At 47.1% G+C, this 12,216-nt stretch overlaps 1 protein-coding gene across 3 annotated transcripts in view; it reads left to right on the plus strand.

The window, feature by feature from the left end:
• The window catches only part of LOC102937385 (C-type lectin domain family 2 member B), a 23,690-nt gene extending 12,423 nt beyond the window's left edge, over positions 1–11,267 (plus strand). For 2 of the 3 annotated variants that reach the window (XM_037915116.2, XM_027833803.3), the window contains exons 2-6: positions 1,928–2,129; positions 4,923–5,018; positions 6,115–6,326; positions 8,604–8,707; positions 9,313–11,267. In XM_037915116.2, coding sequence (XP_037771044.1) covers positions 2,072–2,129; positions 4,923–5,018; positions 6,115–6,326; positions 8,604–8,707; positions 9,313–9,421 — 579 coding nt within the window. In that variant the 5' untranslated portion in view covers positions 1,928–2,071 and the 3' untranslated portion in view covers positions 9,422–11,267. Of the gene's footprint in view, positions 1–106; positions 497–1,927; positions 2,130–4,922; positions 5,019–6,114; positions 6,327–8,603; positions 8,708–9,312 lie in introns of those variants that run through there. The other variant, XM_043528310.1, reaches the window with a different exon arrangement.
• Positions 11,268–12,216: the final 949 nt, after the last annotated feature.

Consider the following 12,216-nt stretch of genomic DNA (forward strand, 5'->3'; position numbering starts at 1 on the left):
GTTCTGAGAGGGAAATGCAGGGGAGGGAGGGAGGGTGATGAGGTGGGAAAGTTGGTGTAGCATCCAAAGAAGAGCTGGGTGAGAGGAAGTTTTGGGTGGGGGACAGTTAGACAACTGTAGATTTTGGGGGTAATTTTGTTTAGTCAAAAATCCAGTTTCTATGGGGGAAAAAGTTCTGATGGAAAATATTCGACTGGCCTTATCAATTTCATGTAACTATCCAGAACATTCTGATGCTTTCTTGCTTGGCAAGGGAGACATAGCTGCGTGTAACGCTGACACGCAGTGGAGATTTCCAGCATTGCAACCCGGTGATAGGGAAATGTTGGGGTAAACTGGTAAGCTTAGTACTAACGAGCACCCAAGGAGAAAACACTGGGTTGGGAAGAAGGAGTTCAGCCTGAGAGGGATGGTGCACTGTGGCCTAGCGAGGAGTGAACTAGACTGGAATTTGCAAGACCTGGGTTCTATTCCGGGCTCTGCTGCGTGACCACAGGTCAGTCACTTCTCTCAGTGCCTTAGTTTCCCCCTCTGTACAATGGCAGTAGTGAAACCAAAGTGCTTGGAGATCTTCTGAAGGTAAGAGCCAGGTATTACAAGATGAAGACGAGTCTTGTGGCCAGGACTGGGACTCAAAAGACCTGGGGTTCATTTCTTGACTCTGCCGTAAACTCCAGGTGTGCCGTTGGACCAATCAGGTAGAGCAAAATTTTCAAAAGTGACACCGGCACCATGAGCAAGAGATTTTGAAAGGTATTTAGACACCTACAAATGCAGATAGGTGCCTAGTGGTATTTTCAAAAGCGGGTTAGGCCCCTAACTTCCGTTTAACTTGGGCTTCCATTTTCCAACCTTTTACTAACTCCCACTGAAATCAATATGAGTTAAGCACCTAAATACCTTTGAAGATCTGGACCTCAAAGAACAACTCAGATGTCTGTCCTCCCACTGCGCAAAACACACTTTTTCTTCCCAAATACAGGGGGGTAAAGGAAAATTTCAGCACCTGTGATGAATATTTCAGAAGTTACGAGTGACTGAAAATTGGTAGGGAAAGGTGATTAGAATGGAAACAGGTTTGCGACCTCAATTACAACAGCACTAGTAAATGCTCACGAAGACAAAATATTGTTGCTGGTAGAACAAATCCATTTTTCTTTAAACTCAGCCCCCGAATTCTCCTTTGGCTAATTGTGGCAGTGCGGCCAACAGATTGACTCTTGCTGGGCTGTATTAACAACATGCAGTTCTGGGGTGTATTAACAGGAGGGTTGTACGTAAGACATGGGAGGTAATTGTTCCGCTCTACTCAGCGCTGGTGGGGCCTCAGCTGGAGTATTATGTCCAGTTTGGGGCACTGCACTTTCAGAAAGATTGGAGAGAAATCCAGAGGAGAGCAACAAAGAAGATCAGAGGTTTAGAAAACATGACGCATGAGGAAATGTTGAAAGAATTGGGCATGTTTAGTCTAGAGAAGAGACGGCTGAGGGGGGACTTGCTAAGAGTCTTCAAATGCGTAAAAGATTATTATAAGGAGGATGGTGATCAATTGGTCTCCAAGCCTTCCAGAGGTAGGACAAGAAATAATAGACACAATCTGCAGCAAGGGAGAGTTCAGTTGTCTATTGGGATAAACTTTCTAATTCTAATGATAGTTAAGCGCTGAAATAGGTTACCAGTGGAGGTTGTGGAATCCCCAGGTTTTTAAGAATAGGTTAGACAAACATCTATTGGGATGGTCTAGGTTTACTTATTCCTGCCTCAGCATGCAGGGATGGACTAGACTAGATGACCTCTTCAGGTTCCTTCCAGCTCCTTATGATTCTATACTGCCAAAAATATTTCAATTTATTTGTCTTGAAAGTTTAAATTAATTGCATCCAGTGAACTCTTGTCTGTTTTCTTTTATCCTCTGGTATAAAAACAGAGCAGACTGTGACTCAAGTGGAGAAACCTTAGGAAGAAAAGACCCTGAAGCCAGAACTGTCACAGCTGATCGGGAGTAATTCTATATCAGTGAAAGAGTTGGTTGGGACACACGGACAGCTCGCTTCCCAGACAGAGAGGAAAGATGGAGAAAACGAATTCTCATTCTGAAAAGGTGCAACGTTGCAACTCGTTTGAAAAGGGTAATCGGATGGCCATTCCTTCCTCTTTCTTTCTGGGGACATGGGGAGTGAAGCGTGTTGTAAAGGATTAGACCCTGAGTCTCTGGGAAGGTTTGAACAGCTGATTTTTCAGAGGTTATGAGAACCCACAACTTCCATTGTGTGAGCTGCAGGTGCTGAATGCACCTGGAAGCAGGAGCCAGCCAGAGGTGGCATAGAACATATGTATTGTTAACACATGCTAAGCTAATTGAGTCAAAGCCTAAACTTCCCTGTAGGCTTCAGCTCCATCATCTTAGCATGTGTTAAAGTGCAAATTGTTGTCTTTCCTTGATTAGAACTTTAGGAGATGGTTAGCTAGCTCAGTCTAACTGGCATGGCCTGACGTCATATCTCAAAATCCTAATCTAGACAGGGCTATGGAGTTAGGAGGGGTCCGCTATTTTGGGTCAGATCCATAGATGCAATTAAATGCAATGTAAATTAGCATAGCTGCATTGAAGGTATAGAGCTACACCGATTTTGTGGGGCTGGGACATATTTTCTTCTCTTACTGAACAAAAGCCAGTTGTTGCCAAGATACTCCAAGCAACAGCCCTTGAAACTTAACCTAGGCAGAAACACCAGGAACACCTGAATAGCCAGACTTATCTTCCAGTGCAGGGGTCGGCAACCTTCGGCACGTGGCCCATCAGGGTAATCCGCTGGCGGGCCGCGAGACATTTTGTTTACGTTGACCATCCGCAGGCATGGCCCCCTGCAGCTCCCAATGGCTGCGGTTTGTCATTCCTGGCCAGTGGGAGCTGCAGGAAGCAGTGCAGGATTACCCTGATGGGCTGCTTGTCGAAGGCTGCCGACCCCTGTTCTAATAATATGACCCATATAGCGAAACGTCTCTCGATCCAGGGCAGCTCAACTGCTGATATTATGGAGGCATTTGATAGGCAATTCCAAAGCTTAAGGTTATAGCCCATTTATAAGCCTGAGGCCTTGTCTACATGTGGTGGCTGCTATCTTGGCCAACACTCCGGGGATTGAACCAAGGATCTGCAGAGCTGAAAGCACAAACGGCTACACTTGTGCTAAACTTCTAGAACTAGCGCCTGGAACAGACCTGTAAAAGAAGACTGAGAGGGGACCTGATAACAGTCTTCAGATATGTTCTAAAGAAGACTGTGATAAATTGTCCTCCATGGCCACCGAAGGCAGGACAAGAAGAAGTGGGCCTAATCTGCAGCAAGGAAGATTTAGGTTCGATGTGAGGAAAAACTTTCCAACTCTAGGGTAGTTATGTTTATGGAGGCTAGGTCCATCAATGGCTATTAGCCAGGATGGGCAGGGATGGTGTCCCTAGCCACTGTTTGCCAGAAGCTGGGAATGGGCGACAGGGGATGGATCACCTGATGATTCCCTGTTCTGTTCATTCCCTCTGGGGCACCTGGCACTGGCCACTGTGGGAAGACAGGACACTGGGCTAGATGGACCTTTGGTCTGACCCATTGTGGCCATTCTTATGTTCTGGAATAGACTTCCAAGGGAATCCCCATTGTTGGAGGTTTTTAAGAACAGATCGGACAAACACCTATCAGGGATGGTCTAGGTTTACTTGGTCCTGTCTCAGCGCAGGGGGCTGGACTTGATGACTTCTTGAGGTTCCTTCCAGCCCAACATTTCTATGATTCTAAGAAATAAGATACTCTGAAACTGAAATAAAAGCAGTCACACCACCTTTTGTGTTAGTTTTGCTGTACTGGTTTAAAACCACACAGCTGAGTGAAATTGGCGCAATTCTGCAGCCTTATTTTAAGCCAGTAAATCTGGTAGAGAATAGAGTATATGGTCCAGGTTGAAGGAAACCTTATTGTGCCTTTTGTTTTTGGTCTGAAGGCCCCAATCCTGCTAACACTTTAATGCTTAATTTTCAGCAGGTTAGTAGTGACGTAGGCTTCAGTATCTGCTATTTGTGCCCACTGCTTTGAAAATAGATCCCTTGTTTGTACTTCTAGCTGCCTATAATAATAAAAATGTAAGTATGTATTATAGGGCCTAGACTCAGCCCCCAGTCATGATCAGAACCCCATTGTGCCGGGCGCTGCACAGACACCCAGCGAGAGACAGTCCCTGCCCCAGCTGAGATCAGGGCCCCATTGTGCCGGGCGCTGCACAGACACACAGTAAGAGATAGTCCCTGACCCAACTGAAATCAGGGCCCTGTTGCACCAGGTTCTGCACAAACACGCCGTCCCTGCCCCAAAGAACTCACAGTCTGAACCGACGAGGGTAGAAGAAAGAGAGGATTATAATCCCTATTTTACAGATGGGGAGCGAAATCTCAAAGAGTAAGTGACTTATCCAAGGATACACAGGGACTCAGTAGTAGAGCTGGGAATTGTGTCCAGTGTCCCGAGTCCCATTCTAGTGCCTTAACCACATGTCATTTAGTAGCCGGAAACAAGGAAGAGGAGCCAGTGCTATGTGACCAAGCATCTCTCTGCAGACAACCAGCAAGGGCTGTCAGACCAAAGTTGGACAACCACTTGACTAAGGGATCCTGAAAGATGTCTGAAATCAACCAGACCCTGCTTTAGCCAGTGGAGATGGCAAGAGGTTGGCAGCTATCAAGATTAGATCAAAAATAAATAGTGTCAAGTGGAAGCCTGTCTAGATCTTTAACTTCTCATTCCCCTTTTAAAAACAGGTGGGGGATGCTGTACGGTAACTATAACTGCAAACTAAAGCAGCTTGTTTTTGGCAAGTCTGATGCATGGCTAGCTCCACTGAATACTTGGATACTAATGGCTTTTTCTCTTTCAGAGGGTAAATCTGCACATATCAGATTTTTTAGGTGGAGGATTAGAGTTGTAGTTGAAGTCTTCATTGTCATAGCTGTAATTCTCATTTCTTTGGCAGGTGAGTAAACAGCCTTTTACTTAGCTTGGTATTTGTTCTCTGCACAGGACTGTTACAAACCTGCATCCTGTCTTCCCAGCTTCTGCCCCCCCCCCCACCTTTGAGTTAAAGCAGCATTATTATTCCCATTTTACTTATGAGTAGAGCTGGCCTGGAAACAAAATAGAATTTCCATGAGAAATGTTGAGTGTTTAGAATTTTTCTTCTCTCCAATCAGACTGGTGCAATAGCCCGGTGGGTAGGGTGCCAGGCTTAACTTCTAGCTCTGCCTGATTCTGAGCAAAGACTTGAACCCGGGTTTCCCACCTCCCAGATCAGTGCCTGTAGAAGCAAGGCATGGCCTTACAGGCACCTTGTCTCGGTTTCTCGTCTCTCAGGACCCCTTGAGAACTCCACGCAGAGTCCAAAAGAGGATGAGGCAAAATTTTCCTGCTGCTGTTCTACTTTATTACATCCAAAGAAACTTGAAATAAAGTCTCTCCCCTTGGGTTCAGGGGATTGTACAGCCCTCGTTCTTGGGGTTTGTTTCCCATCCTGGGCTGGATTCTTTAGGAGAGTTTCTCTTTCTATGAGCACTTCCCTGCATCAGAGCCCTCGATGGCTTTTTATCAGGCCTAGGTGCTTGTTAGTCCATTAACTGCCTAGATAGGCTCATTCCCTTTAATTTAGCTCACCTGTAGCCGGGGCCCAGACTCCCTTTAAAAGGGGCCAGCAACCACCTGAAAGTGCCCTAACCAATTGGCTACTCTGGGGTGTCTCTGTCTCTTGTTTTAATCAGAAATTCCCCCCTGGACCCGAGAAACCTTCCCAACAAAACTGACCGGCTTTGGTGAAAAGTTTCAGTTTTTACAAATTGGTATTTTCCAATTGAAGAAGCGTTTTGTCAAATAATTCTGGACCGGCTCCAGTTATCTCCCAGAAACCGAGCACAGGGACGACTTAACTTCTGATCTTTCCTATCACATTCCCTCCAGCCAGCAGCCAGACGCTGAAGAGTCTTTGAAGCCTAAATCTGGGGCGACTTATTTTGATTCGTGACTCTGTGAACAGAGAAGTGGGGCAGGAGAGAATCAGTTTCTTTCTTTCTCCTTTCCAGTGATGGCATTTAAAACCCAGCAGTCATGCCCACTCCCCATCGCTGCCTCGTGTTCAATCTGCCCTTCTGTCCCCTCGTGTGAGGACGGCTGGGTCGGATACCAAGGGAAGTGCTACTATTTCTCAGAGGCCGAAGGGAACTGGATCTACAGCAAGAATAACTGCTCTTCCCTTGGTGCCTCCCTGGCTGTGATTGACACCTGGCAGGACCTGGTAAGGAAGAAACTGATTTCTTGTTCTATATGGCAATCTCAATAGACTGGGACTGCAGTGATAGTGACTGACTCATTCCAGGGTTCTAGGTTTGGAATGCTAGTGACTGATTAATTCTGGGGTTCCGGAATTGGAATGCTAGTGACGGACTCATTCCGGGGTTCTGGGTTTGGAATGCTCGTGACGGACACATTCCGGGGTTCCAGCCGTGAAGCTCATAGCAGCCTCTGGTCCCTGTAATGGTAAAGATGCTAAATAGCATGGACGTTTCAGCAGCTCGACTCACAACTGGCATCTGTGTCGTCATGGCTGAGATCTCAAAGTGTAAGTTGAAAGGCAGTTCTCATTATAAGCCTATTGCCAAGATTTTCCAAAGTGACGACTAATTTTTGGTTGCCCAATATCAGGTGGTTTCAGAGGGCCTGATCTGGAGAAATTGCTAAACTCCTGCCCTCTAAAAATCAGAGCCCTTTTAAGGCTTCTCACGATGGGCACCCAAAAATCACTAGGTACATTTGAAAATCTTGATCTCTCTGGGGTCTCAGTTCCCACTCTGTAAAATGGGGTTAATAATCCTCACCATTGTCTGTCTTGTCTGTGAGCTCTTGGGGCGGACGCTGTCTCTCAGTATAAGGACATAAAACAGGAAGGGTTATTGAGTCCAGGACCTGCTATCACAGGCAACCCAGTTTGTTAATAAACTTATCAAGCTCCATCTTCAAGTTTGTTAGGTGTTTGCCCTTGCCTGCTCCTAGTGGTCAGCTGTTCCAGAGCCTCCCTCCCTTGATGGGTAGCAACTTCTAATTTCCAGCCTGAATTTATTCATGGCCAGTTTGTCCCCATTTGTTCTTGTGCCAACATTTGCTTTGAGCTTCAGTGGCTTTTTCTCCTTCCCAGGTGTTTTATCCTGTGATGTATTTATAGGGAGCAATCAAATCCCCTCTCAGGCCTGCTAAACAAGCCAGGTTGTTCCAGTTTCCTCTCCCTTGTGCATGTACATAATAATCTACACAGCCACTCCTTCCCTTGGTGGGCAGTAGCTAAACTGAGCAAGGGCTGCTGCTGGGCAGAAAAATGGTGGCTGCCACAAAGAGTTTTTAAGAGGAACTCCATCTATGTGTGTTATTGGATCCTGCATGGTAGTCATTGCCACTTATTCCCTACAAAAAGCATTTTGGCTTCCTGTCGCAAGTTGATCCGAAGTGTCTATTTTGTCTGAAAAACTCTTATTATTTATTAGTGTCTAGAGGTCCCCCACAGAGATCAGGGCCCCGTTGTCCCGGGCGCTGCCCAGACACACAGCGAGAGACAGTCCCTGCCCCAGCTGAGATCAGGGCCCCGTTGTGCCGGGCGCTGCACAGACACACAGCGAGAGACAGTCCCTGCCCCAGCTGAGATGAGGCCCCCACTGTGCTGGGCGCTGCACAAACACACAGTGAGAGACAAGCTCTGCTGCAAAGATCTTATAATCCAAATACCTCCTTGGGATGAACGCTCATGACTAACTGATTTTGCAAAGCACATATTACTAGAGCAGGTCAAAAATTGTCAAACAGAACAGTCGGGAAATGCTGGCTCATCGAAATATTTTGCTAGAATTTGTCAATTTAAACAGTTTTTGATGGAAAATTATCAGAATGAATCAGTTTGATAAGGCTGAAATGAAACAGTCCTATTTTCCCAAAATGAAATATTTCATTCCATGAAGAATTTCGAACTTTCAACCTTTTGTCCTGATTCGGGACAAAACTAAAATTCAGAGTTTCCCACGGGATGGCAATTCCATTTTCCCCTGCTCTAAAATATATACATACAGTCGTCGTCAAACACGCAGAGTCCACTAAGGACCGTTGCGCCAGTCTGAGTGCCCGTGGCAGCTGGCGTTGCATCAGGTGTTGTGTGATGAAGTTCTCAGCTCTTGTTCAGTCCCGTGAACCCACAGCTCTCTGGGGTGGCCCTGGATGTGGTGCCAGCAAGGGTCAGGAAACAGTCCCCTTTGCACGTTGCTGGAGAGTTTGAGAGCACGATGCGCTGGGTTACTTTTGTCCATCCTGGTGACATGGCTGAAGAGCCTGCAACACTACTTTGAATAAAATGAGTGACTGAAGAAAGGCCGGATCTTTGCGACATTGTGACATTTCCCACAAAACCAAACCACTTTATGCTCCGGCATGGGGCGATATAGAGTGATGGAACGATAGTCTTCTTCGACAAGAGTGGGGTGGAATGATGCTGTGTGCATAATGAGCTTCCTCTTTGCTTCTTTATCGCCCTAAGGATTTCGTGCTGCGATATAAAGGCACCACAGATCCATGGATTGGTCTCCAGAGGGGCTCCGATCATCACTGGAAATGGGAAAACGGCACCAAATTCAACAACCTGTGAGTTTCTTTGCTCATCTGGAACGTTGTGTCAGGCTGTGCTGTGTTTAAAGCTGAAACTCAGGAGGTCTGGTTTCCATGTCTGGCTTTGCCACGGGCTGTGTGTGTGATCGGGGCCTGCATGGTAGAATAATGCTTTGGCCAAATCGCTGGGTGTCTGGGTGTCTCAACCCCGCCAGTGATGCAGCCAGCTCTCCTGGGTGGGGGAAAATGGAGGTCATGTGACCCAATCAGGCGATAAGGGTGAGGCTTTGGGTGAATCAGAGGCTGAGCTGCTGGAAAAAAAGCACTCCGCCAGCATCTGGTCCCTGGAAAGAGGGCAGTGAAACCCTGGTCTAAAGGGAAGTATGTTTGCAGGCTGGAGAGGCCGACTTGAACCACCCAGTCCCAGGAAGCAGGGCTGTGGAAACCCTGAACCTAGAGTGGTGGGTGAAAGGAGGCTGACTTTGGGAGCCGGACTATGTTCAATACATTAGACCCCAAGAAGACGGCGATACAGTTTTAAAGACTTTTGTGCTGAGTGGCTGATTTCCAGGAACCTCGGAGGGAAACTGAGGCAGGGTCATGAGGGGTGCGTACAAGCCATATCTTGCTGTTCTTTCCAGGTTTGAAGTCAGAGGAGATGCAAACTGCGCATTTCTGACGGAGACTGCTGTCAGCTCTTCAAGGTGCTACACCGAGAGAAGCTGGATCTGCAACAAACCGTATGCGTAATAGATGAAGGGAAAGTAACACGGACATACAGTGGGGCTGCCAGAAATGAAGGACTTAAATCACAGTTCGACTCTGAAAACCAAGAGCAAAAAACTGCACCTTTGGAGTACTGATTTATTATCTCTTGGTGTCTCCAGATCAGATGGGTTCATTTTACAAGCAAACAGATGCTGCTGGGGTTCCTCCCCACACCCATGCCCCCTGTTAGCAGCCAGCATCAGAAGCTTGCCTCTGGGATCTGAGAGTCAAGCTGGGGTCTCAATTCCATACAGCATCTCCAGGGATAAAAGTTCTGCGGGGCACAGCTGCTGCCCTTTGTGTATGCCCATGTTGTTCCTCTGTCCCTTTCCCGTCCTACCCTCCATGACCCCCATGTGGCCCCCTGTCCCTTTCCCATGCTGCCCCTCTGACCCACACAGCCCCCGTCCCCTCCCTGTCCTGCCCTCGATGACTCTCGCACCATCCCCCCCCTCACCTTATCCAGCCCTTTACTGACCCTTTACTTCCATGGGAGCTACAGCTGTTCGGCACTTCTGGAAACTGGACACCTAAAGAATTGTCCTAATTTTAGGCACCTACGTTCCAAGACTTTGGCTTTAGCCTCGCCATGCCTCAGTTTCCCTCAGTCGGAGGGATGCTGCCTGCCGATTCAGGCACCTTGGTGCTATCAGACTGAGGCGTGTGGTGCCTCTTAGCCCTGGGCTGCTTCTAGGTCACATGGCTTTTGTTTCTTCTTTATATTCTCCTTCCAGCATAGGTACATTGTCACTGTTGATATGGGCTTGGAGGAAGGTAAATCCTAGATACAGGTTTAATTCTATTATCAGCGAAGCTTCAGCCATCTATAGAGCAATTTCCCAGAGTGCTGGCGGTCACAGACTCTTTCGCTCCGAGGAGTAATGAGTCAGCACGAAGCTCCAGCCGTTCACAGCCAAATCCCCATAGAACAGTTGTCTTCATTGCAAGGCCCGGGAGCCAGTGGCTGCTCCCATTGACCCTGAAGTGCGGCTCCCTAAGTTCCCTCTAAGAGCGAGGGCCCTGTCCCATGGAGCTTCGTGCTGCCTGCCAGCATGGGGACAAAGAGGCCCCTTCCCCGGAACTAGCTGCTGCGGGCAGGGAGAGGGCTGGGGGAAGCCCTCTGGCCCCATCCCCTGGGCAGCCTGCCTGCGCCCCAAACTCCTCATTCCAGGCCCCACCTCAGAGCCTGCACCCCCCGCCAGGGCCCTTACCCCCCCTGCATCCCAATGCTCTGCCCCAGCCCTGACCCCCCTCCTGCACCCTGAATCCCTCATCCCAGCCCCGCCCTGCAGCTCTCACCACTGAATCCCACACATTGGCTCTCACATTGAAGGTTTTTTGCCAAAGTGGCCCCCACTTTAAAAACACTGAAGAGCACTGCCATAGGAGTTTGTGAATTTAAGAACTAGACACTGCAAGGAAGCCCCTTAAAGAGCAAACTTGAGCAAGTCATTTTGCTGCCCTCTGCCTCAGTTTCCCCATCTGTAAAATAAGGATAGCGATGCTGACCTCCTTTGTAAAGTGCTGTGAGCTATACTGATGAGAAGCAGAGAGTGATTATGACATTGGTGATGCATTTTTTTAAATACTTTATTGGACGTAGGGCTCGGTGCGGTCTCTGTTGCTTCATTCCACGTCAGCTCACACTTACAGTCCAGTTTCCCAGTTCACAGGATCTTGGACTAAACCACGAACAACCGTTTCGCTTCCTTCTGAACTTTTATCCGCATTTTAAGGAATTTTTTTAGGCCCGGATTACAGCTGTATGGTTTGCAAGGTTTGGGGTTTTTCTACTGTTTAATAAAATGTAATACATTTGAGTATTTTATCTATGTACATTATCCATAGGAGATGTGTATTGTCAAGGGATGATAGTTTCATGGGTATTGTAGACTGATGGATAGAGCCCTGCACGGATACAAATTTCTATCTGCGGATGCGGATATCCGCGGATAGAAATGTGTATCCACACAGAATTCTACTGAAGGACAGCCAGTAAGCAATTGTCCTTCCACTAGCAAATACACAAAACCAGCCTTCCACTACCCCACATCATAGTCAAACGCCTGACTAGAGCTAGGTGAAATTTTTTATATGAATTTTTTTTTCAGCAAACAAATGCAGATTTGCTGACGGTGAAACGTGTCCCACATTCAGGCTGGTTTCTCTGAATTGTTTTGGGCAGAAAAAAACTCTAAACAAAACAAATCTAAATTTCAGAAAAGATATGGACGAATTGGAGAGAGTCCAGCGAAGAACAACAAGGATGATTAGGGATCTGGAAAACATGACCTATGAGGGAAGATGAAAAAAATTGGCTTTGTTTAGTCGGGAGAAGAGAAGACTGAGAGGGGACATGATAACAGTTTTCAAATACCTAAAAGGTTGTTACAAGGAGGAGGGAGAACAATTGTTCTCCTTAACCTCTGTGGATTGGACAAGAAGCAATGGGCTTAAATTGCAGCAAGGGTGGTTTAGGTTGGTGATTAGGAAAAACTTCCTAGCTGTCAGGTGGTTAAGCACTGGAATAAATTGCCTAGGGAGGTTGTGGAATCTCCATCATTGGATATCTTTAAGGGCAGGTTAGACAAACGCCTGTCAGGGATGGTCTAGATGGTGCTTGGTTCTGCCATGAGTGCAGGGGACTGGACTTGATGACCTCTCAAGATCCCTTCCAGTTCTATGATTCTGTGATAAATGTTTCGTTTCGACATTTTTGAAATGAAGCATTTTGATATTTTCAGTGAAATATAATGGGGGAACTGTGATGGTTTTAC

Source organism: Chelonia mydas, chromosome 14 (genome assembly GCF_015237465.2).
Source record: "Chelonia mydas isolate rCheMyd1 chromosome 14, rCheMyd1.pri.v2, whole genome shotgun sequence".
In the NCBI taxonomy this organism is placed as follows: Eukaryota; Metazoa; Chordata; order Testudines; family Cheloniidae; genus Chelonia; species Chelonia mydas.